Here is a 25,094-nt window from a genome sequence, read left to right as displayed (position 1 = left end):
CCCCGACTGAAGAGGCTCACATTCATGGTTTGCATACTCCCCCTTCTTAAACTCCCCCGTCCCCTCAGGGCCTTCTCTGAGTGGATAAGAGAAGATTCACTCCAGATGTGGAGTAAAGGGAGAGTCCTACTGGATATGGGGGCGGGTGAGGGGGTGGAATAAGTGAACTGATTCACTTAACTATTTCTCTATCTCTAGGCAGTTAAGGTTGTTTGAAATGTTAACTGTTAGAAAAAAATACTGCAAACAGAATATCCATGTCTATATTGTTTTCAGGGAACTTAATAAGCTCCTAAAACAAGATAAAAACTTGATTCCAAATGCTTTCCAGAGTTTTATCAAATTACATTCATTGAATGAAAATTACCAGTTTTATCAGTGCCTTCCTAGTCCTTTAATGTTTGCTCATTTAAAGAGTTTCCTTATTTCCATTTGAATTTCTTTGCAAGAGAATAAGGAACATAATATATTGCTTATTAATTGTTTGTGTCTGCCTCTTTAGGGCTCACTTTCTCCTTACATTTTCCTCTAAAACACGGGGTGACTAAGACTTGAAGGGAAAAAAAAATCAAGACATGTTTACAGTTAAAACTTTTTATTGTTTTATAACCAAATAAAAATATCAGAATACATTTATGGGGCAGGTCTCAGATATTGGCTGCCATCTTTCCTCCTTTAATTCTGTGCACTGGCCTAAGGGGAAACAAAGAGCTGGGAGAAAGGTGTGCCTTTTGGAGACAGTGCTCTTGGGTCCACTGGAGAGTATGCTCTGAGCAAAGTGTCATTTGGGTGGAGGGGAGTGGGTAGCAACCAGGTGGAGCCCTTTTCCGGACATGCAAGATGCCATTCCAAGTGGGGTGATTTAGGGACTCTGCAGGGCACTGTCGTCCACAGCTGGGGTGCTTAGACACCTGGAGGAAGTCATGTTCCCCCTTTACAACTGGTCCCCCAGTAGGGCAGCAAGCCACGGAGAAAGAGCTGATGGGATGGTGGCAAAAAGGCAGCCATGACTGGTCAGTCCTGGTGACCCCTGCATCAGGAGTAGAGGGCACTTAGCTCTTTCATGGCTTGTCCTCTTGATGGCACGTTGGTAGCACCCAGTTTTCAAATCCCGTTAGCCAGCATCATGGCACTCCCAAGGCATGGAATTAATCATTAGGAAACTACTAGGTAGATGGCTTTAGGCCACGGCCTGAATGTAAGCATAGGCGACGGTTCAGGTGATCCTGTAATGTCAGCACGGACAGGAGCTCTGTAGAGGCTGGCGTGCTCATCTACTTGGTGAGGCAACTGGTGTCCTGAGAGAAAGGGACTCTCCCAAACAGAGCTCGAGTTCCCACTTCACTTGCCATTTCAAAGCCAGTTTCTGTAAGATTTATGAACCTCCCATTCATGCACCAAGATTATGCAAAGAAAGAGGGGGTAGTGGGGAGCTGTGCAAAAGCAAGGAAACTGGCAGTGTGCAACACTATCCAGAAGCTGTAATGGGGTCACTGGCTTTTCTGAGCACGAGACCCATGACATGTAGGGGAGGCCACCTGGAAAGCTTGGCTGGACTTGAAACCATTAGGTTAGGTCCTCTGTGGCAGTGAAGTTTAATGGGGCAGCCCTTAAGATTAAAGAGAGTTGATGGAAAGAAAGCCTCATAAAACCAGCTTCAGTCACACTATCTCCATCCAGCTCCTCAGTTACTCCTCATGTCAAAGCATTTATTTTACACATGTGGTTCCCTTACCTGGAATGCTTCCCCCATCAACTAGACTGCTTTCAGATTTAGGCTTATATGTCACGTCCTAGGGGAAACCTCTGGCTACCCCACTGAAAATTCAGTCTGTGATTCTATGTGTGACCACTGATTAAGGCTCACCTCCTAGACTGTAAGCACCTGGGCAGGGACAGTTTCTGTGTTTCTCACAACTGTTACCAGACTTAGTCCATCACCTGACAACAGGTACTCAATAAATATTTACCAACTGAATGAAAACCGTAGGGAGACATTTTCATTCCAGTGTAAAACGAATAGTACAATTTCCCCCAGGTTATATGGCTGCCGCAAAGCAATTCCAAAAACAGGCTAAAAGAAACCAGACCAACCCCTAAGCAGTCATGACCCCTGCCCTTTCTGCTTCCTCCCAAATGTAAAAGTATATCAAATCCTAGGGTTTGCTTTAGTGAGGAAGTGAAACACCATAGTAGATCACCCAGATTTTTCACTTTCTATTCAGAGAGCAGGTGGGTTGTTGACAGGTTACCACTCCAGAGTGAAGGAGCCACTTGCTCCAGAAGGAGCAAGCTTCCTTTTTCGGGGACCATGCCCTGCTCCAGTGGCAAAGCCTTTGGCAAGCCCCTCTGTCCCTCTCCAAAGGCCCCGGTCGGTGGAAGGATGCTTCCCGCCTCCTCTGTGTGCAGAGGAGAACCAAAGCCTTCTGGCCTGAGGGAGGCCCAGAGAGAGCACTTCCAAAGAGGACACTCCTTAGCATCCGGGGAGCTGTGCAAACCAACCATGGAGCTTGCTGAGCCACAGGCAGCCCCACAGGCCTTTGCTACCGAGCAGACCAGACAACAGTTAGTGATGAGCTATAGGTCTCTCCCCTTGGGTTTACACGAGGACTCCTCAGACGGTGGGAGAGGGAGAAGGGAGCTAGCCCGGTACTTCACTGTATTCCATCGTGTCCCTTCCTGACAGAGGAGACTTGATGGGACGTTGCAGCCATCAGGAAAAGTTCATTTCCTGAGAGAGGGCACAAGCAACCAAGCAGATTCTCAGCAAAACAGTAGAGCCTCTTGGCATCAGTAACGTCGCCTTGGGGAACAGGGGTGGGAGGCAGGCTTTTCACTGTCTATTCTTTTGTACCTTTTGTTTGGTTTTTGAATCATATAAGTATTATCTAGTCAAAATATTTTACTTTAAATGCATTGAGCATAATGTCACCTTCCCGGGGGTGGGGGTGGGGTGGAATCCTCTTGCTCTCAAAGTAGAATGTGTGTAAGTCTGACCTGAAATCCGCAGCGGCTGCCAAAGCTGGCCTTCTCCTCCCTCAGAACCAGGCGCTGCGTATCTCCTTAACCAGTGCTCTCACACGTGAACGTTCGTACAAATCACCCGAAGTCTTGTTGAAACACAGATTCTGATTTCGGAGGACGACGGAGGGGGCAGAGACTGCCGTTCCAACAAGCTCCTAGGTGATGCTGTTGCTGCTGGTCCACAGGCCACACCTCTGAGTGAGTAGCGAGGCTCTGCAGCCACTAAATGGGGGAAGCAGCATAGTTCAGCAGTGTGGGGCTGGGAAGGAGGAGGGTAGGGAGAGAGGCTGGGGTGAGGGGCGAGGGCCTCCCTGTTAACAACTGCTTCCACCTGCCAAGTGAGCTCCACCTATTCTTATCTCCTTAGCCCTTCAGACCCCGCCTATGAGGAGAAAGCGAGGGAAGCCGGGTAGGGACACTCAGCCCCACAGAACCGCAAGGGAGAAACAACCCAGGCAGCTGGTCTCCCGTTTGGGGGAGACACTATGCCCAGAGCTTCCTGAGGCTAGGCAGGAGGACTGGAGCAGAAGCCTCCCTGCCTCCCCTTCCCCACCTTACCTGGAAACCCTCAGAGGCTGCCTCTCCCCTCAAGGGCTAGCTGCCTCTTTCCAGGCCCAGTCCTTCCCTGGTTGCTTCCTTGGCCACCTATTATTTTATCCCTGAGGGCAAGGCCAAACGTCCCCTTGGATGCCGGCCAAAGTCTTTCTCTGAGGAGCCATCATTCTCAACAGGGATTTGTGAAAGTCTCAGCTAGAGGCTGGAGGAAGGCCAGAGTGGCTGAGCCGGGATGTGACGTCTGTTGGCTCTGGAAGGAATTACACGTGTGCTCCCCGCACCCGGGGGCCAGGTCAGCATCTCATTTAAGGATCTCTTGGATAGGGCACAGCCCACAGCACATAGCATTCACTGTGTGAATGAATGAATGAACGGAGTTCTCGGAAAAATGAAAACACTCGAGTACCACTCAGGCCCCTGGCCTTCCCCGCTTCCCTCTCCAAGTCCTCCTCTTCTAGATCCGAGCCACACTGGCCACTAGGAGGCTTCCCTCCCCTGACACACAACGAAAAGCTTGTAGTAAGATCCCAAGGTGCAGAAGAGATGGCTGTGACCGGAAACACCTGTCCCACGCAAACACAAAGAGTTTTCAGTTCAGAGCTGCAGGCGGTTCTGCCGCAACATCTTCACCAAATCTGCTCTCAGCGAACACCTCTGGCTATGCCTCCGCTGTCTGCAGGTTCTGTAGCTGCTCCACATTCACCTTTCCATTCCCCGGGTGGCCAGACCTGTGTGGGGGGAGTAGGGGGCACACAGAGGACAACTGGGGACCCTGTGAAGAGGGCAAGCCTCCCTAAGGGCAGACTCCACCCGCGGCAGCCCCTCGCTGGTGGCACTGCAGACAGAGAGTTCTCAGAGACGGGCAGACTGGCGGAGTCCCTGGCCACAGCCCAGGTCCATTTGGTGCTCGGACCGGGGCCTCCGGAGCTGTACCAGCAATGAGCAGCTGCCCTGTGGTGGCACCCTGAGGGCACCCGGGCCTCCCACAGCAATAGGCAAGGCTGGTCCCACAGCCAACACCAGCGGGGTGGTCATTCTTCCCTCTCACAGGCTGAGGAGCTCAGGGAGCACATTGGGAGCTGCTGCTAGGACCCCAGCCTCCCTGCCTCCATGCCACAGCCCCGTCTCTGTCTTCCTCACTTCTCTCCCTCCTTTGCCTGCCTCTCCTTCCCAGTCCATTTCTCACTCCTGCCCTGCACAGGCCCAGCTCCCCACTGGAAGCTGCCAGTCCCTGAGTCAACAAAGAATGAAAGCTGGGAACCAGAGGAAAGTCCCCCGGTCCGGGCCAGTAAATGGATATGGTTTACAAAAGGAGAGTTAGCAGCCCAGCCTGACTGAGCAAGAGGATCCTCTGTGTGCAGCCCCCAGTTGGGGAAATAAAGGGCGTTTACAGGCCCAAAACGGGCCACGTACCTGCTCAAGGACACACAGGCAGAAGGAGAGGCCTAAGGCCAGCCTCCTGACCCAGCCCAGGGCTGCCTCCTGCACCAGGCTGAGGTCGCATCTGCAGATATGGCCAGGCTCCCCAGGGAAGGGCAGCCTGCAGGCCCACCTGTCAACATACCACCACCCTCCTAAGGCGAGGGCAGCTCCAGAATTTCTGGAAGGCATCTGATGAGGAGTAGGGGAATGGGGGGCTTCATAAGGCAGAAAAGTATCATGGAGAAGAACTGGATTCTAGAGACATACTGACTAGGTTCAAATCCCAGCTCTGCCATTTATTAGCTGTGTGACTTGAGCAAGCCACAACCTTTCTTGCCTCGGTTTCCTCATTAGAACAGGGACTGTGAGTGTCCACCTCATTAAGTTGCTGAAATGGGTTCATACAAAGAGCTCAGAGAGGTGCCAGGCAGAGGAAGCCTGAGGAAATGACATCGTACTCTTGTCTTAATTCTGGCATAGCACGGCAAGCAGACTGCTTTGTGGTAACTTAGGGGTGTTGAGGAAATAATGGGGATCACAAAGGAGCTAAAGCACCCCTGTCCCCCACAAAGTCCAGCTTGGGTGGGTGCTCCTGCGTCCCGGATGTCCTGCCTTGTGTCCAGGTCACCCTGGAGCAGGGAGGAGAGGAGAGGGCCAGGCCGTCTCTGCAAGGCTCGTTCTCGGGTCCTCAGCCCAGCAGCCCTTCACCTGGCGGGCAGCCATTCTCCTTCTGGCTGCCACCTCCGTGCTGTGCCTCCGGCTGCTCGGCCAACCCAGGCCCCGCCGCCGCCTCCTCTGCCTCTGGGGTCCCGTCCTGTTGCGAGGACTCAGCCAGGACCCGTAGGACGCTGGGCAGGACAGGACCCAGTTAACCCTGGCCTGCAGAGCCCAGCCCACCTTCCCCAGACTGGCGGGGTGGGGGCGTGGGGCAGGCCCTGTAGAGCCCCTCGCCCTGTGGGGGGCACCCCTCTTCCTCCAGCAGCTCAGCCAGGAGGCATGGGCAATGAGGGCTCCGTCTGCGACCAGGGTCAGGGCTGAGGGCTCAGCCTGCATCAGGGCTGGGTTCAGTCCAGGCAAGTGATGCGGGCTGACCCTCCACCTGCTGTCCCAGGCTGCGGTGGGGTGGAGGGAGTGCCCAGGTGCCCATCTGGAGCCCACCATCTGCAATTGCCCATTCTGATCCCAGCTCCTCCAGAATGGCTGGGTCAGAGCCCCTTTCCCCTTCCAGTCTGCCCACAGACATCAGGGTTTCCCACTCATACTATGTTCTGCTGCTATGAATACACGCATACACACCACCATGCTCAGGGCCCGAGAGAGCCTGGAAATGGCCCCCACAGGAAAAAACAAGAAATCTATCGTTTTCTTCCGTTACCACTCCAGCTTCCCTCAACCCCAGCCAACCAGGACTACCAAGTCCAAGAATCCTAAAACATAAGTGCTAGCACGCTCACAGAGAGAGAAACTGAGGCCCAAGGAGGCCGCTTGTCCGAGGACTTGTCTGAAGTCACATGGCAGATAGCGGCAGAGTCAGGCCTGGAAACCAGGTCCCCTGCCCATGGCCTCTGGAGGCCTTTTCTTCTGCCAGCTGCTCTGAGGCAGAATCCAGCTCTGTAAAGCATGTTCTCAGAACATTCCACCTTCCGCGGCCCTTCCAGGGGAGCTCCCAATGGCCCTGCCGTCACACACCAAGCATTACCATCCAACCAGGGTAAAGTTTCTAGGCCAGGGAGGGGAGCTCTGATCAAGGGGGCCCCCACAAAGGTCCCCCCAGGCTGCAGGGGAAGAAGCATAACTGACCTCACTTCCTCGTACTTCTTGTCTCGGTAAAAGTGGCTCTTCTTGATTAAGTAGATAAGTACCAAGTCACAGAAGAAAGCCCCCTGCAGCAAAAGAGTTAGGGTTCCTGACTCAGAATCCTAGGTTTCCAGAAAGCACCCTGCCATTTGACACACAGTACCTTCCGTCGGACCCTACAACAACCCCTAAAGAGCACCATTATCTCCAATCAATAGATAGGAAACTGGGCTCAGAAAGAGGCACCTTTGTCCAAGGCCACAAAGTTTGTCCGTGGTACAGCCAAAGTTAGCCCGGAGTTAGCAGATGGACTCCATCTGCTCTATCAGGCCAGGCACCCCCGCGTTGCCCTGACCCCGTCCAATCATGTCTTCAACAAATGTCTACTGAGCACAGGCATTGCAGAGGGAGCAAAGGAAATCCCAGAGGGCCCGTGTTGCAAAAGCAAGAGACACTTCTGGAGATGGGGATGGGGACATGGGGACCAGCCTGAAAATTTTCTTATAATGCCTTTGAGGCCTTGGTCTTAATCCCTCAGGGGGAGGCCTTGAATAGGGGCAGACACAGAACTGTGGCATTCTAGAAATTTCTAACGTTCTTTCTGGTAGTCAGTGTGAGAGACGGGCTGGAGAGGACCTGAAGAACAAGAATGACAGGGGTGGTCAGGGATGGGGCGAACGACAGGATGAGGTTGAGGACGGAGCTAACTCAGGGGAACCCACCCACACCTGTTCACAGGGGCTTCGGACCAGAGCGCATGGTGCACACGCCCGTCTCGTCCACCAGAGGGCCACTCCAGCCGCAGCCCGGAGGGGTGGGGGTGTTTCCTACCAGAAAGAGGAAGGGATGAAGCAGGGGGGGTGGGCCAAGGGAGACCTGGGCCTCTGACTCAGGGCACTGCACAACTCTTCCCCCGCCCCTGCCCAGATGCCCCAAATGTTATTTATCAACTCCTCCTTCCACAGAGAACACTCCACCCAACCCAGCCTCCGCCACCACCTTTCCCATTACCTTGATTTCACAGGTATGTACCCCATGCGCTCGTGTTCCGATTTACCCACATTATAAGAAAGTAATGGCTGACAGTGGCCCCTCTCTAAGAAAGTTACATAAGCAAACACAGGATTCCCTAACAATGGAATCCTTTGGGGCTCACTGTCACCCACCACCTCTCAGGAGAACAGCCTTGCTGAATCCCCTGACTTGTTGATACTGTTACACGGTTTTCCTGGCCTCAATAAAAAGTCCATCCTAGGTCCTGCCAGAGGCCTCCAGTAGGGCCAAGAGGATGAGGCTGCCGGAAACCCTGGCAAGGAGCTTGCCAGGATGGGCAGGGGCCACCCACGGACAGCTCCCATGTCTTTAAAAAAAACTTCCAGAAGAAAAAAGGGGCATGACAAGAGATTCGGGGGAAAGTGTTGCCCACCCTCCAGTAACTATTTCCTCTCCTGTGCGTCCCTCTGGGCCCAGCTGGACAGATCTGAGGAAGGACCACAGCCTGACTCCCTTGATGCTCATCTTTTTAGCCCCCGGATTTCCAACCGGGGGTGATTTTGTTCCCCGGGGGACATGTGGCAATTTCTGGAGACATTTCTGGCTTTCACAAGGGGGAGAGAAAGCACTGTGGGCATCTAGCGGGGAGGTAGTGCGATGCTGTTAATCATCTCACAGCACACAGGGTGGCCCCACACAGAAGAGCATAAGCAGTAGGGCCACAGCTGAGCAGCCCTGCATATAGCTGGATCCTGCTTCTTTTTAGCAGCAGTGGAGATGAAGCTTAGAAGTTCAGGGTTGACCCAGGATCCCAGAGAACCCCAGCCCCGCCCCCAGCTCCAGAGCTCCAGGCAGATACCTCTCTGGCTCTGGAAAGAGAAAGTCAGTCAGTCACTGCCACCTGGGGCTGTTGGCAGGTTTCAAGTCCCAGAAAGCCCTCTTTACCCGCATCCCACTGACCTCGCCCGTTCTTATTCTTTCTGAGGCATAAGGACAGCACCGCTGGAGCAGTGTCCCCCTCCCCGGCCAGTGCTCAGAGGGTGAAGGTGAGGGGAAGGAGGTACTCACAGCACCCATGAGCGCCACCCCAGAGCCAATGTTGATGATTGTGGGGATGATGTTGAACTTCCCTGCCTGTAGCACAGAGAAACACAGCAGGGTGAACAAGGAAGGGCGGACAGCAAGATTCCTAGGTACTCCCAACATGCCCCACTCCAGACCTGCCCAGCCTCAGGATGGGAGATACACCCACACACCTTGCCATTCACCATCACATCAAAGCGGATCCCATAGGCCTTCATGAGGGTGCGGAACTCCACTCCAGCTCCATCTCGGTAATATTTGGCAAACCTAGGGGAGACATGGCCCAGGGGAGACCTTCTGTGCTTGGCAACACATACCAGGCCGCTTTGGAGATTTATGAGCACCCCCGGGGAGGTTGGAGACCCTCTTGCTAACGTTATGGTAAAGACTCATCCAGATCTTTGAAATCCTTACAGACATCCCCCAAGAGGCAAGGGCTTTCCCACGACACACTGGGCCAACCCAGGGCCACTACAGCACTGATGGAAGTGACTGAGCTAAGAAGCTAAGCCTCGGCTTCCTGGCGAACCCACAGGGTGACAGGAACTTCTCTCCTCTCCCAGTGATGCTCCCAGCTGGCACCCCTCACCTCTCCTCAGCTCCTTCTCCCTATACCTCCCATTCTGACAACCTCCCCCCAGTAAGGGGTGTCATAGTGCTGGCACCCAGAAAAGGACAAAATGTGGCCAGGGTCACAAGACAGCAAGTCTAGCCCCAGTTACCTGAAGTTGTACCCAGAGGAGATTGAGTTTTCTGAAAATTTGTTGTCCAGACGGCTAAAAGAATAGCGAGGGTTGCATTCAGAAGGAGCTTTATCAAGATCACAATCCCATTCAATCTGAATTCCTATCACACCACCCTTGATGAAGAAGAGACAAGAATTAGTGCACAGAACTTTGTGGAGATGGGCAGAAGTCACAGACCGGCTCTTCACCGAGAGCTGGACAAGATGGGGAAAGTGCTCAGGCCACGGGTCAGCCCCGCCGGAGCATCCTCCCAGGAGGAAGGCAGAAGCTCCAGGTCCCTTTGGAGAGGCTGAGAAAAGCACTTTGCTGGCAGCCCCCACCCCCCAAGTCCCCTGTTTCATGCTTCCAAGGAGAAGGGAACTACTGGAGCCAGCACCTTACATGACAGCCGGACGCACCAGTGGGGCTCCTTCGGGCTCAGTTTCAACTGATGCCCCCAAGGACTGCGAACCAAACAGCAGGTGCTCGCTGTGCGTTTCACTGAGTGCCTGGGTTCTGACAGGCTGTGCGTCAGAGCTAATCCTGAAGACAGTGAGTCCCTGTGGCAGGGGACTCTGCACTACCACTCGACCCCAGGCGTCCCCCTCCTCACCACCCTCTTCTTGGGCCCAGGCCCAGAGCTCTTGGGCCCGCGAGCCCCCAGGCAGGGCTCCCTGAGTGCATGCTACCCACCTGCAGGGCTATCTCCTGGAAGTTGCTCCCCGTCCAGCTGACCACAGACCCCAGTCGGAAGATGGGGCAGTAGGGGTTCTCGGGGCCAAAGTGACAGGACTTCAGGAAAGCCTTGTCTTTGGTGTCCAGCACATTGGTCCTGGATGGAGGCCACGAACAGACAGTGAAATGAAGCCAAGACTGGCTGTTCCCGGGCCAGACACAGCCTGACTGACGCAGGAGTCCCAGGGCCTTTACCTGGCCCAGGCTGAGTCCCCGACTTCAGCCCCTACTCAAGTCCTGACTACTCCTCCTCAGCACCCTCCTCCATTCAAGGACAGAACGCCCCTCCCACAGCAGAGGGGAGGCGTGCCCCAGCATCACCCAGTGGTTCGTTCACATGCAGATGTCGCACACGCCCATGCACACGGGCCTCGCACAGTGAACAAGGAGGCAGGCCCTAGATCCCCGGGAACCAAGTCCCACATACTTGGAGAAGTTGAATTTGGGGAAACGGATGAAGTTCTTTATGTAAATGGTGAAGTCTTCAGCCTTGCCCAGGAGTGGCTTCCTGCAAATCAAGCCAGGACAGTCTGTCCAGGAGGCCCTGGCCCTGCTTCCTCTGTACATCCCCCGAGGCCTGTGGCACGACTGAAGCCTGCCTGCTCCCTGGGTCCCCTGGAGCCTTTGCCAAGGACCACCAATTTGTTCATGTAGGGGTGATCCTCAGGCCTTTGTGGGGCGTCCTCAGAAAGAGGATCTCAGAGTACACATGTCTCCACCATCAGGCTGAGACCCGCTCACTGCCCAGGTAGCTCTTCAGGGTCCCGAGGCCATAGCCACTCACGCTGGCCTGGACTTTGTCTCCACTGGGCACCAGGCGAAGATCTCGCAGGTGCCCCTTTGCATGTTCCCCACCCGAAGGCAGTGGCCAGTCCGCACTCCTGCAAGATTGGGACGGGAACAATGCTATAAGCCTCCTGGCTCCAATCCCCCCGCTTTGCTCCCAACCCCGCCATTCCAGGCCTCACCATTTCCAGCCACAACGGGCTCCCCAGGAGGGCAGTCACTGTCTCTGTAACACAAGGCATCCGGAATGCTTTCACTCTGCCGGAAGAGAAGGGGCACCTGGCTGGGCGTTCCCCTGCAGGGGCTCCAGTTCAGAACCAAGGTCCCACCCCAGGAGCTGGGACGGGGGTTCCTCCCCTGAGTGGGGCCACACACACCCTGGGAAACCTGCTTCTCTCCCCCCAAGCGATGCAGGTCTGTGCTCCAGTGTACATATCCTCCAGGCATTGGAAGGGGGCAGAAACCCCTACGTCAGGAGAAGGGTAGACCCCAACCACTGATGGAGGCTCACCCCCCCCCCACCCCCAGCTTTCTGCACCAAATCAAACCTCAGCACAGGTTTTCTGCTGCTGGTTGGGGGTCACGATCAAGTTGGTGACGACAAAGAAGACGTTCTCTCCCTGAGAAGCCAGAGAGGGGTTGAGGGACATCCTCTTACCCTCTCGGGGACCCTCCTTCCCAGGATTCCTGGCAGGGGGTGTTGAGGACAACGGGGCCACAAAATCAGTGGATCCCACCCATTTGCCCACTGACTCTGAAGTCCTTGAGTAGATGTCCTTTGATAGCTCCCTTTCAGGCCCACAACCCCAAACTGGCCCCATCCACGGATCCCTATTCTGACCTCAGCCCCTGGGATCTAAGCCCAGATCTGGGAGAAGAGGTACTGACAGGGTGGCCAAGGCCCTGGCCCGGGCCAGTTGTGAATAGGCCAGGGAGCCATTCCCAAGGGCAGCAGCTAATGTACGGGAGCAGTTCTCTGTGCCAGGCCACCTGACTCACACTGATCTGGAACTCCTTGGGGCCCCATTTGGTCTCTACAGGCTCAGGGTTTGTTGGGAAGGGAGCGGTCCCATAGGTGCAGTCAAGGAGGACAAGGGGTTGGTGTTGGGGGAAGGATCTGTGCAGGGTCTCCATCTGCAAACCCTGGCAGCTGTCCCGGGCCAAGGGAGAAAATCGATGAAGTCCCTGGGTACCTCATCAGCTTCCTATGTGACCCACCCCGAGCCAAGCCCTACTAGCGGAGGTCCCAGTGCTGGGTGGGGCTCAGACCTGGGGTGGGATGACATAGTCCGCAACATCCCAAAGTCGCTCTCCGAGCTCAGAGGTGTTGGTGAAGGTCACGCCCTTGACTTTCGTGATGATACTGCTCTGCAGGGAGGTGTCGGTGTCTTGGTAACCCTTCTTCACCAGGAACACCCACCTGTGGGAAGAGGGCCCGGCAGGTGGGCATCAGCGTCACTGCTGCCCTCTGGGAGTTTTCCCCGGGGTATTCACCTTTCCCCAGCTCCTGGGCAGGGGCCACGACGCCACTGCTGCCTGAGACCCGGTCCTGCAAGCAGCAGAGGCGACAAGCAACCCTGAGAGCAGGAAGATGGCTGCCCTCAGGGGCTAAGGCCTTGAAGCTGGCCCAGGCTCTGCCAGCCCGCTCACCCCTGCGCTGGTGATGTGACCTCGGGAGGGCTGATGAACTCCGGGGGTCAGCACAGGGACAACAGTGCCTCCCTCCAGGGGTGTGAGGACAGTTAAAGGAAATGGGGCATAACCTGAAACTAATCATGAGGACACCTCAGACAAATCCAACCTGGGGCATTCTACAAAAGAGTACAAAATCCTATACTCTTTGACACCCAAAACACATGCAATAAAAGAAAAATAGATGAGCGGAACTTCATCAAAATTAAAAACTTTTGTGCCTCAAAGGACACTGTTGAGCAAATGAAAAGATAACCCACAGAAGGGGAGAAATATTTGTGAATCAGATAGCTCGTCAGGGTCTGGTACCCAGACCATATAAAGAACTCTTACAACTCAGCAATAAAAAACACAAATAACCCAGTTAAAAGAAGGAAAATAACGAGTGTTGGTGAGGCTGCAGAGAAACGGGTACTTGCCACGGTACAGCTGCTGTGGCAAAGTCTGACCGTTCCTCAGAAGGTAATGATCTGTCCTCGCAGCTTCACTCCAAAATATACACCCCAGAGAACTGGAAACCCACATGCACACAAAAACTTGCACATGAATGGTCTCGGCAATGTTGTCTGTGACAGCCAAAAGGGAGAAACAACCCAAATGTCTGTCCACACAGAAGAACAGAGAAACAAAACGCGGTTTATCTGTACAGTGGGATCGTGTTCAGCCATAAAAGGAATGAATGACTGATATACGCGACAGCATAGGTAAACCTTGGAAACATTCTGTTAAGTGAAGTAAGGGAGAATGCCAACCCACTGCTAGCAGTTAGTTACGGGTTTTCTCCTGGGGTGATGGACAGGTTGTGAAATAAGATAGCGGTGATAGTTGTAAACATGGTGAGTATTCTAAAAGCCACTGAATCGGATAATTTTAAATGCTTGAAACGGTGCGTTACATACTATGTGAATTTTACTTCAATTTAAAAACTGTAATAAAATAAAAATCCTGCACTCTACAAAAAACATCAGTGTCATGAAATACAAAGACAGTCTCAGGTACAATTACAGATTAAAGGAGACTAAGGAGATAAGACAAATGAATGCAAGGCAGGATTTCAGATTTTTTTTTTTTCTATTAAAGGTAATTATTAGGGGTGCCTGGGTGGCTCAGTCGGTTGAGCATCCAACTTCAGCTCAGGTCATGATCTCGCGGTCTGTGAGTTCAAGCCCTGTGTCAGGTCTGTGCTGACAGCTTGGAGCCTGGAGCCTGCTTGGGATTATGTGTCTCCCTCTCTCTCTGCCCCTCCCCCATTCATGCTCTCTCTCTCTCTCTCTCTCGCTCTCTCTCTCTCAAAAATAAACTTGATAAAAACAATTTTTTAATAAAAAATAAATAAAGGTAATTATTGGAACCATTTACAAAAGGTCTGTAGGTTAGAAAATAATATTGATTCAATGTTAATTATCTAATTTCCATAGCTGTACTTGGTTAATTAAATAAGAGAATTCCTTGGTTTTAAGAAATACACACCAAAGTATTTAGTGGTAAAGGGGCATAATGTCTGCAACTTACTCTTAAACAGAAAAAATTGCATATATACACACACATCACGTGTGTGGAGAGAAAAAGGGAAAAGGACAACACAAACGTAGTAAAATGTTAACATCTGAGCAATCTAGGTGAAGGACGTTTCAAAAAGTTTATGCTACTCTTGTAACCTTTCTGTAAGTCTAAAATTATTTCAAAATATCAAAAAAAAATTGGTTTTTTCCATGAGATGGCACATGTAAATTGCTTAGCACAGTGAGTGCCAGGCCAGGGAAGAGCTCAATAAATACAACTCATCAACTTACTGGTGACGTGACTGTTAAGGTTAGAGACTATACAGCTTGACCGCTTGGGAAAGTTGGGAGGCCAGGAGAGGGCAGGAAGCTGCCTGCCTGAGGTCATGCAGGAGTGATGGGGGATGGCCTTCACCTCCCATGATGCCAGTAAGGGTTCTTTGCATAGCAGGTGCCAACCAAAATGTGCCCACCCTCTTCATCTCTGGAGGCAGACCTGCTATGTCCTAAGCCCTAGATTCTCCTTGTCTCCAAGGAACCCTGAGAGGGCCGGGACAGTGAGCCAACATTAGTAGGCACAAACTGGGCCCAGCCTGGACAGAAACATTGAGCAAATTCTCAGGGAACAACACTCATTCACTCATTCATTCATTCATTTCACACCTACTTCCTAGCAGTTAGGTGATGCCAGGCCCTGCCTGCCTTCATAGTGTCTCCAGAATGGACGGGAGTCAGGCATTAAGCAAACGATCCCTGTGGAATGCATCAGAGTTATTCGAGAATGTGGGTCTGAAGCATGAGCGGGCGCTAACCAAGGAGAGGCGTAAAGCCGCATGTGGCTGAGGAACAGCATGTCCAAAGGCCCTCAGGTGAGAGGCATGCGGGTGCCTTAGGGATGAAGCTCCACGGGCAGTTGGGGCAGTGGGGGCACTTGGCCTCCTAGTGAGGTCAGGGTGGCGCTCCCAGGAGGAGCATCTGTTCCTCCCCGTCAGGAAATAGTAGGGACTCAACAGCATTTACTGAAGCAGCAAAAGAGGCACACCAGCCTCCCAGACATCTGGTGTCATTTCCTCCCTCCACCTGTTCCCTCCCTCCTTGGGGGCGAGGGTACTGAACAGTGCCTGGCCGAGCAACTCCAAGGAGCTGCCCCCTCTGCCCATGGTGCCAGCTCCCGCCAGGTGGGAGGGGGGAAAGGTAGAGGCAGAAGGTCCGGCTGGGTGCCCGGTAGAGGGCCTCAGGGCAGGACCCCCAGCGGGACACCAGAGAGGCCGCCCGACTGGGGTGTGCTGAGTTGACCAGAAGGGAGTGCTGGGACATACCAGGCTGCTGAGTTGTCCCGGCCAGGAGCTTGCCACTGAGCTCAGTGATTATAAATAACCCACCCGGTGCCTGGGCCTGCACCAAAGAGACCAGGGAGGCTCCCAGAGAGACAGCTGGAGCCAGGCCCCTGCGTCTTTGCCCCTTTCGAGTGGCCCCGACCCCAGGGCCCCGGCCCAGAGGAAGGAGCTGCCCACGGAGAGGCTGGTAAATGAAGGAACACAGATTTCCCTGCCCACATCTCATCACCTCCAGAGCCGGTGGGGAAAGAGGGCTCTCTCCTTACCTGCCACCCTTAGACCTAAGAGCCCCTGGCTGAGCCCGAGGAACGCTCGTCCAGGTCCCAGGTCCCTGGAGGGGGCAGCCGCGGCCCCGCGCCTCCCCCACCCCCCGACAGCCCCCGGAGAACTCACACCACCAGGTAGGTCAGGATGGAGACCTGCAGCAGCCGGTAGAGCAGGCCCACCTTCTTGTTCTTGGCGATGACATATTTCTCGGTCTTGTAGTCCAACAGCGACTGGGAGAGCCCCTTGCAGCCCGCCTGCCCCATGGCGCTGCCTCACCTGCGCCTGCGGCCCGGGCCTCCGCTCGGGTGGCGCATGGGAGTCGCCTCTCGCCGCTGCTCCCCGCGGGTCCTAGGAGGCTCGGCACTGCGGCTCCCGAGGGCGCGACTCCAAGCAGCGGGGTCGCCGGCCGGGCGTGCAGGGCGAGGAGCGCGCGGGGGCACCGGCCGCTGCGGGCGAGGCTGCGGAAGCCGCGGCCGGGGCCCGGGGGGTGGGGGTGGGGTGGGGGTGGGGGTGGGAATGGGGACGGGGGCGGCGCCGGGCCGCGACCTTGCTGCCACCTCGCCCTCTTCCTCCTCTGCTGACGGCGACACCCCGACCATCTGCCGGGCCACCGGCCGGCGAGGGCACTTCTGAGGCGCAGGACCGCACGTGCGGCGCAGGAAATCCGGCGCTGCAGGGGCGAGGAGAGGAGAGTAGGCAGGGCTGCTTTTCAAACCCACCTTTCTCTACTCCCAAAGAAATCCCAGGGGGCGTTGAATAGATGGAATAGATAGGGAAACTGAGGCCAGGGGAGGAGGGACCAACAGCGCAGGAAGTGAGGAGGGGTTGAAAAAAAGTTGGAGGCAAACACACCAGGTTTCTTGATTTTTCCTGCTCTCTGGGGAACCTTGATTCTCACCACTCAGGCTGAAAACACTGAAGACAGGCCCGACCCACGGCTCCTGTGTCCTCTGTGTTTAAGTGGGTGTTCCTACTGCGGCAGCTGCCTCTCTTTTAAAACCCCACGTTCCCAGGGGGTCAGTTGGCAAGCAGGCCCCAGCCAGCGCCCACAGCATGAAGAACTCCCCACCACACCTAGGACAGACGGATGGGGTGGGGGTGTGGAGATGCAGGCAACCAAGACCTAGGATCATAAAATACGCCAGGGGGGTGTTCAGACCAACTGTTTGAAAGGTCCCCAAAGCAAGAGATGGGCCTAGTCTAGGGTGCTAACCCTGCACCCCTCTTCACAACAGGTGAAATGAAATGAGAGGGTGTGAGCCCTGGGATGAAGGAGGGCATGTCCGAGATCAGTTTTAGAAGCTACGACAGCCACGGAGAGGCAGGCCCCTGGGTGAGCTATGTGTGCCCCCCCCCCACCCCCTGCCTTGAGCTAACACAGTACACCCACTCACTTTCTACATCCTGCCACCTGACCAGAAACAGTTTGGCTCCTCTATCTACCCTGGCCTTTCATATACCTGTGAAAAGTTCCCTTCCCTGAACCACAGGCTGCAGGAGTTGAAAGGATCCCGAAAGCTCACCAAATGTGCCTCTAAAAGTAAAAACTACAGGGGCGCCTGGTGGCTCAGTGGGTTAAGCATCTGACTCTTGATTTGGGCTCAGGTCATGATCTTGACGTTCGTGAGATGGAGCCCCACGTAGGGCTCTGTGTTGACCCAAGCACGAGACCTGCTTGGGGTTCTATGTCTCCCTCTCTCTCTCTGCCCCGCCTTCCTAGGTTCCCCACCCCAGTCACTTTCTGTTCCATTATTACCCCTTCTTATTCCCTGAAAGCACTTGTCATTCTTGGATAGGACCTTGCTTACTTATTGACTGTGTCCCCCACTAAGGCCAGAAAGCTCCTGGAGGATGGGGACCTTGCCTTTGACATCTTTGTATCGTATGCCTACTGCTGTATCTGCCATATATTAGTTCAATATATATATATGTTGAGTGAGTGAACAAAATCAGGCCTGGTTTTTTTAAATAGGGAGGAAATTTGGAGCTGCCACCCTGTCCCAGTCATGACTAAGGATTTTAGAAGCTGATGTCATCCTGGGGGGGAGGCTTGGGAATTGTCACCAGACCTCCCTTCCACTCTCCTACAGGCCTCTTCCTCAGCCCTCCTCTCACATGGATCTCCAGTACTCAGGGGAGAGGCAGCCTCAATGGAGTGACACCACATCTGTGAAGATTCCCATTAACCTGAGCCCACGAGGAGGCCTTTCAAGACCTCAAGATCTGGCCTGAAGAGTTCGAGGCTGGAAAGCATCACCCCCACAGAGCTCCCTCACCCTTGCACAAGCCGCGTATAGGATGTGCCCCACTGGGTCTCTCCCCGCAACAAAGGGAGTTCCAGGCTTTGTGGCATGGCCTGCGTGTTCTCCTGAGAGATCCTAGAGGCCACGGCCTTCATTTTGCAGGTTGGATCACTGAGGCCCCAGGTCATAGGGCACAGCCTAGCACTAGCTCCAGTCCCGTGCACTCTCCCCTGTTCTCGCTTTACCGAGTACCTACTGTGTGCTGCGGCAGAGGCTGAAATGCAAGGCTCCCTGCCCTCTGTGGCTCATATAACTGCCACTCTAGACCCTTCTAGAGAAGGGTCTCTGCACTTATTCGCCCACCAGTGTGGGCAGCCCCTCTCGAACCACCCCATGACTCAGCCAAGACCAGGCTGCGGTTTCTGACACAACTATCCTAAAGCTTTAGGGACCACATGAGGGAAGACTGAAGGGGAAAGGGCCACTCTTGAGGCCGGGCCAGACCCTTCCTGTGGATTCCCTTATGGCGCAGCTCCTTAAGACTGCTAGATCCAGACCCATCAGTGGGTCATGGTATCAATTTACAGGGTTACAACCAAGCACATTCAAAAAGAGAGAGAGAGAGACATTTCAAGAGTTGAAGAGTTCAAGAGCAAAAGCAAAAATGAGAGCGAAAATACCAGTGTAGGGTAGGTATAGTTTTCATGAAACTTTTGTTTTTAGTATGAGTGTGTCCATGTGATATGGAATATATTTCTTCCTGGGGCTCAGGGTGTCAACACTGTGAAAAATGCTTCTAGAAATCTGCAAACCCAAGTATCTGCAATCTACCTCCATATGGGGGAGGCCAGCTCACCACTCCCACCAGTTCAGCCAAACACCCAATATACCCAAGGCGGGAGAAGGGGCCTATGCACTTTACATCTCCATCATTCAAATTCTAAGTCAGGGATGTTTCCAGATCCAAGATGAATTCCCCACTTGAAAGAAAATTGCCTACTGCTTTTGATTGATAGTTTTTCCAGCTTCTACCTAACCCTATCTCATCTTACAAGCCCCAAGGCACCCTGCTCCAGTATCGTCACCATCACCAGATGTCTTAGCACTCACTACTTGCCGAGCACTCTTCTAAATGCACTATGTGTGTGGGCTCACTTAATCATCACCACCCTAACCACCTATGTGGTTGGTACAATCATTATCTTTATTTTTCCCTAAGAGGCTAGATGAGTCTACGAATAAGCATCTGAGCCAGAATTTGAATCCAGGTGACCTGGCTCTCCAACACCAGCGGTCATCTCCATTTGTCACCATGAGCACAGTGCTTTACAGTTTCCACATCAATTCACTTGACTCATTCTGTGAACCCAGCCAGAGAGGTAGCTGTCAATCCCATTACACATTCGATGGAACAAGGTCCCAGGTCACCTAAAAAGCTAAAATTAGTCCTAGGTCTCCCAGCCATCCACTCAGGGCTCAGCCCTCTGGAACTGTGGCTTCCTCTGAATGACCGTCAATATGTAGCTCACACGTTTGCCCTGCTGCTGTGGAGGGAAGCCACTGCCAAGGCCCAGAAGTATAGAGCTCCGCAGAGGGCAATGGATTCTCTTATGATGCCATATTGGAGTGAGGGGTCCGTCAAGAGAATGGGCACCTTCTGCAGGAGCTACCACTGCTGCGGGGGGTGGAGCGCATTCTGGCATGCCAAGAACTGACCGCGTGCCTTGAAACTTCACTTCCTGGGTCAGGGGTCAGGGGTGAATGGCCTGTCTTCAAAGTAGTGAAAACCCCTCCCTGGCTCACCACCACATCCCTTCCCTCCCCTCTCCCAAAGACGTCTACATGATGCTTCATTATAATGAGTGTTGGCAGTGAGTGAACCATTCTCATCTGGTTCACAAGACTTTGTCCAGCTGAAAGAGTTAAGGCACCAGCAGTAAAGTGATAGGGAATTATAAGATGAATTTCTTTCTTTTCTTTTTTTTTTTTTTTTGGAAAATGAATTTCTAAAGGGCCTTTTTTTTTTTCTTTTTATATCATCTCACTTGCTCCTAAGACTTGCCAACATTTTAAGCTTATTGTTCTGTGTGGTTTGGACCCCCACACAGAACATCTTGGCCATCTTGGTCTCCTCCGGGTCTTGGGATAATTTCTAGTTAAAAACATGATGGATCCTCAAATGTTGAAGTTGACACAGACAGAGCCCTCACATGTCTCCCCCAAAGAAATGTGCTGGACTCTTTATTTAAGGGGAAACAGACCCTCGTGATTCTGACTCCAACCTTTTCTCTATACCTTTCTCTCTTCTTTCTCCCACGAATTTTGTAGATCATAAGGGAGGGGGTATGGTGCAATAGAGTGGGCCCTGAAGGCAGGAGAATTATAAGGACATCACCCCTTTATAATCTTTTTTTCAAATGTTTAGTATCTTTGAGAGAGAGAGAATGAGACAGAGCATGAGCAGGGGAGAGGCAAAGAGAGAGGGGGCCACAGAATCTGAAGCAGGCTCCATGCTGTCAGCACAGAGCCCAACGTAGGGCTCAAACTCACAGTGCAGAGCCTGACGTGAGGATCGAACTCACGAACTGTGAGAGCATGACCTGAGCCGAAGTCAAACGCTTAGCCGATTGAGCCAACCCAGGTGCCCCAGAAATCACCCCTTTAATCAAGAAAAACTCCCAATCTCTAGGAGATGAGGAGCTTCCAAGAGGGAAACCACTCTGCCTGCAGGTGGGTGGCTCCATAGGAGTAGACAATAGCATCACTGTGTTTCCATCAGAGGCTTGGAGGTAGCACTTGGTCACCCTGTGGCCTCAGAAGACATACTTTTCCCTATAGCCCTAGCAAGGGTGGAAATTCCCCTAGGTACTAAAGCTTTCCCTTTAGCCCAAGGAGGCCAACAAAAACTGTTCTCCAAAACATTAAAGGAAGACAAAAAGAAATTTAAAAACCACAAATTCCATATAATAATATGGTTCTTGCAGCAGAGGTTCAGATATTACTTACACACAGCGAATGTGTTTCTATTTCCCACCCCTAAGAGAGGAGGGTTCATGCAAGGCCTAGAGGTAGATTTGAGTCTGTGCTGGGGCACAAGAGGAGGTCACCACAACATAAGGCCTTAGAGGGCCATCGGCAGACCTGGGTTTCCTTCTGAGTCCTGAGTATCCTGGATGGCCCAGAAGGGACAAGACCGGGAAAGTTTTCACAATAAGAGTGGGTGTGGGAAGGGTTTCACAATAAAAGACCTTGCAAAGTAATTTGTCCTTTAGCTTTTCTTTTCCTCCGATAGTCCTTCTATGATAAACACATTCCATTAATAGACATTACTGGTCCATTTAAGAAATAGCAGATGCATTATTAATGCCATTTCAGTACAGTCAACAGGAAAAGGTGGCTCCTCTCTGTGGGAAGCATTTCTGAGTCCATCAGTGGCTTGTGTGACCCATCTTAATTGATGGGTTGTTATTCATTACTTAGTTCTCAAAATGCAACCTGGGGAAAAACTCTACGGAGATATCAAGTACTTAAAAAGGGCAGAGTCAAGTGATGGTCTGCCGAGCACTAAAAAGGCTAAAGATTCACTCAAGTCAACCAAACCCTCAGAGTAGCGACATCTCTCACAAGGTGTGCCTTAGGGCAATCTCATCTTTTCCTTCCTCCTGCTCCCTGCACTGCTTTCTCCCATAACCTTCGCGAAATTCCTCACAGCCATCCCTTCCACTCCCCTCCACCCTCCAGTTCACATAACTGAGGTAGTAATGAAATGAGAACGTGCAGGAAATCCTCGTATGAAAAATACACCGTGAGTAGTTGTGCTTCACGTAGTTCCTGTACACAATTCTTCCTTAGGTGATTCTTTTTTTTTTTTTAATTTTTTTTTTTAACGGTTATTTATTTTTGAGACAGAGAGAGACAGAGCATGAACAGGGGAGGGGCAGAGAGAGAGGGAGACACAGAATCTGAAACAGGCTCCAGGCTCTGAGCTGTCAGCAGAGCCCGACGCGGGGCTCGAATTCACGGACGGTGAGATCATGACCTGAGCCGAAGTCCGACGCTTAACCGACCAAGCCACCCAGGCGCCCCCCTTAGGTGATTCTTGATCGTACTTACTGTCCCCGCCTGCCTTTCCAGCTCACACGCCACATCATGCACACTCAGCTTCAGCCGAATTGGCTCACATGCTTTACCACATCTGTCATTTTCCAACCTCTGTGCCTTTGCCATGGCTGGTCTCCCCTCAGTCCTCCATGGCTTCAAGGCTCACCTTACAGGGGTCTGTCTCCTTCATGAAGGCTTCCAGGACCCCCTCTCCTTCCCTAAATACCCAAAGGACAAGATCTGTACGATTTAGGCGGTTACCATTGGATACATATCTGTCATATAGGACTATGAGTGCAGGAAAGGGATTTACCTTACTTTGTACCACGGGGCCTTCATCGAGTAGGTGGTCATGGAGGCTTGTAGAAAAAGAGATGGGGGAGGGGGACAGAAAGGAAGAAAGGAAGAAACGGAGGGAGGGAGGATGGACTGATTCCTGATCACCATGCCTCTGGCCATTAGCCGGCATATTTGAAGCGTCTGAGGACAGAGTGACTAAGCCTGTGCATATTCATAGAAGATTTCAGAGATAATTCTGCCAGAGCATTGTTAAATTTGTCTCCTGAAGCAACTTCTAGGTCACCAAGGCTCCAAGTCTGTGCTAAGGCCTATCCGTTGACAGAAGTGTAATCAGATGAACACATTTGATCTCATAATTAGCATCTCCCAGGGGGTGACCCTTGCATGAAAATCATCTGGAGGGCTTGCCAAAAAAGCAGATTTTTTCAGGCCCGAGCTGGGCCAGAGCATCACAGCCCTTAGTGGGCAAGGCCAAGGAACCTGAAGAGCTGAGCCACCTGCAACTGTTGTGCCAGCAAAGTCTGAAAACCACCACTCCGCCCAGGGCTGTCAGCTCCATCTTGCCAAGCTGACAGGAAGCTTTTGTGGGAAAAAAACCATTCGATTTGGAGATCCAAAAATCTGCTGTTGTTCCAACAGCTCTGCTATAACTAGACCAGTGGGGTTGTTTCTTCCTTCAGAAAACAGAGCTAAAACTCTCTGGAATGATCATTAAGATTAGCTGCAAAAGTACAAAGCCCAGGGTAGGACACTGCTTTTTTTTTTTTTCTTTAAGTTTATTTATTTATTTGGAGAGACAGAGAGCCCAAGCAGGGGAGGGGGAGGGGGAGAGAGAGAGAGAGAGAGAGAGGCGGGGAGAGAAAGAATCCCAAGCAGGCTTCATGTCGTCAGCACAAAACCTGATGCAGGGCTTGAACTTACAACCTGTGAGATCATGACCTGAGCCAAAATCAAGAGTCAGACACTTACCAACTGAGCCACCTGGGTGCCCCTAGGACACTGCGTTTATTAAATGCACCAGAACATATGAAGTAGGAGGTCTCTATATGTTACATTTTTTTTTTACCACTCTTTAACTGAAATGTAACATTTCCTTTAATTATGAATGTAGGCAACAAAACATGGCCATGTTAGCAGCATCTGTATCTTCACACCAATAGAAATTACAGATATTTTCCCACATTACAGTTATTGCAGATATCTCAAAATACATTTTAAGCTCACCACTACTTTAAAAGATGGGTAGTTAACAGGTGCCTGGGTGGCCCAGTCAGTTAAATGTCTGACATCAGCTCAGGTCATGATCTCACGGTTTGGGAGTTTGAGCCCCGTGTCGCGCTCTGTGCTGACAGCTCAGAGCCTAGATCCTGCTTCGGATTCTGTGTGTCCCTCTCTCTCTCTGCTCCTCCCTGCTTGCACTCTGTCTCTTTCTCTCTCTCGAAAATAAACATTAAAAAATAAATAAAAGAAGGGTAGTTATTAGACATGTTGCTTTAAAAAAGAAGCACATGAGTCTCCATAAGAACTTTTCAATATTCTGATTATTGTATTTCAATATAATTGGTTCTTTGTAAACTTTTTTAAAAATTTTTTTAAAAAAGAGAGAGAGACAGACAAAGTATGCGCCAGTGAGGGGCAAAGAAAGAGGGAGACACAGAATCGGAAGCAGTTTCCAGGCTCTGAGCTGTCAGCACAGACTCAGAGATCCCAAGACATGTTCATGCTGCTGATAACCACGTAACATGGCTCAGTCCTTCTGGAAAGCTATTTGGCATCCTATAGCAATTACAAAAATGTCTTTAATTCCACTTTTGGAAAAGTTGAAAGGGTCTCTTAATAAACCGTAAAGAGCTCTGCACAGTTATTAATTCCCCAAAGACACACTAGACCAAGGTGTCACTTCTCCCCATCCACTCCACCTACGTTTGTCAGCAGCATTTTTTTCTCTGACACTGGTTCCTTGAAAATGGTCACAAATTCTCACAAATGGCAAAATATATGGTTCTATTTATGTAAAAGAAAACAGGGGCGCCTGGGTGGCTCAGTCAGTTAGGCATCCAACTTTGCCTCAGGTCACGATCTCACAGTTCATGGTTCAAGCCCCACATCAGGCTCTGTGCTCAGAGCCTGGAGCCTGCATTGGATTCTGTGTCTCCCTCTCTGTCCCTGCGCCCTTGTGCTCTGTCTCTCCCAATAATAAACATTAAAAAAATTTATATAATGCTATTTAAAAAAAAAAAGAAGGAAAACAAAACAAAACCCCAAAACTATGTACTATATACGTATTTATGTGAATATTTACAAATGCACAGGATAAAGCCTGGAAGGATGTACACCACACCAGTTCACCTCAGCTTCTAAGGAGGGCCACAGGGTGGGGCAGGGTGTGACAAAGGCAGTTTTTCACTTTTCACTATGATCTTACTGTGAGAGTGTTATTAGTTATGTACTTTCCAAAATATACTTCCACTAATCAAAGTCAAGTTAACTGAAGTTGGAAATTGCCTATTTAGGTGCATCCAGCTACTTCCT

At 51.9% G+C, this 25,094-nt stretch overlaps 1 protein-coding gene across 12 annotated transcripts; it reads right to left on the bottom strand.

Moving 5' to 3' along the window:
* Positions 1-578: 578 nt before the first annotated feature.
* P2RX5 (purinergic receptor P2X 5) lies at positions 579-16,589 on the bottom strand. Of its 12 annotated transcripts, none has more exons than XR_007146887.1 (14): positions 16,045-16,589; positions 12,390-12,540; positions 11,669-11,740; positions 11,303-11,378; positions 11,119-11,215; positions 10,762-10,842; positions 10,293-10,431; positions 9,597-9,733; positions 9,048-9,141; positions 8,860-8,925; positions 7,527-7,625; positions 6,802-6,884; positions 2,998-5,815; positions 579-2,731 (listed from the first exon to the last, which is right to left on the bottom strand). XR_007146887.1 is itself a non-coding variant. In XM_047832947.1 (13 exons), the coding sequence occupies exons 1-13, from the start codon at positions 16,179-16,181 to the stop codon at positions 5,690-5,692; spliced, it is 1,392 nt and encodes a 463-aa protein (XP_047688903.1). In that variant the 5' UTR covers positions 16,182-16,589; the 3' UTR covers positions 579-5,689. The 12 variants fall into 12 exon arrangements, 10 of the variants coding, with proteins under 10 accessions (XP_047688903.1, XP_047688902.1, XP_047688905.1 ...); XR_007146886.1 differs by having other exon boundaries at positions 579-3,246; positions 3,583-5,815; XM_047832947.1 differs by having other exon boundaries at positions 579-5,849.
* Positions 16,590-25,094: the final 8,505 nt, after the last annotated feature.

The sequence above is a fragment of the Prionailurus viverrinus genome, chromosome E1, assembly GCF_022837055.1.
Source record: "Prionailurus viverrinus isolate Anna chromosome E1, UM_Priviv_1.0, whole genome shotgun sequence".
Lineage (NCBI taxonomy): Eukaryota > Metazoa > Chordata > Mammalia > Carnivora > Felidae > Prionailurus > Prionailurus viverrinus.
This window is presented reverse-complemented; position numbering and strand designations above follow the sequence as displayed.

Coding starts and splice junctions, on each gene's coding strand:
- P2RX5 (XM_047832942.1), bottom strand. CDS start 16,181: ATGGGGCAGGCGGGCTGCAAGGGGCTCTCCCAGTCGCTGTTGGACTAC. Junction 11,741..12,389: donor ACTATGTCATCCCACCCCAG/GTCTGAGCCCCA, acceptor CTGGCTTCTCAG/GGAGAGAACGTCTTCTTTGT. Junction 6,885..7,526: donor TCCGAAGCCCCTGTGAACAG/GTGTGGGTGGGT, acceptor CTTTTGCTGCAG/GGGGCTTTCTTCTGTGACTT.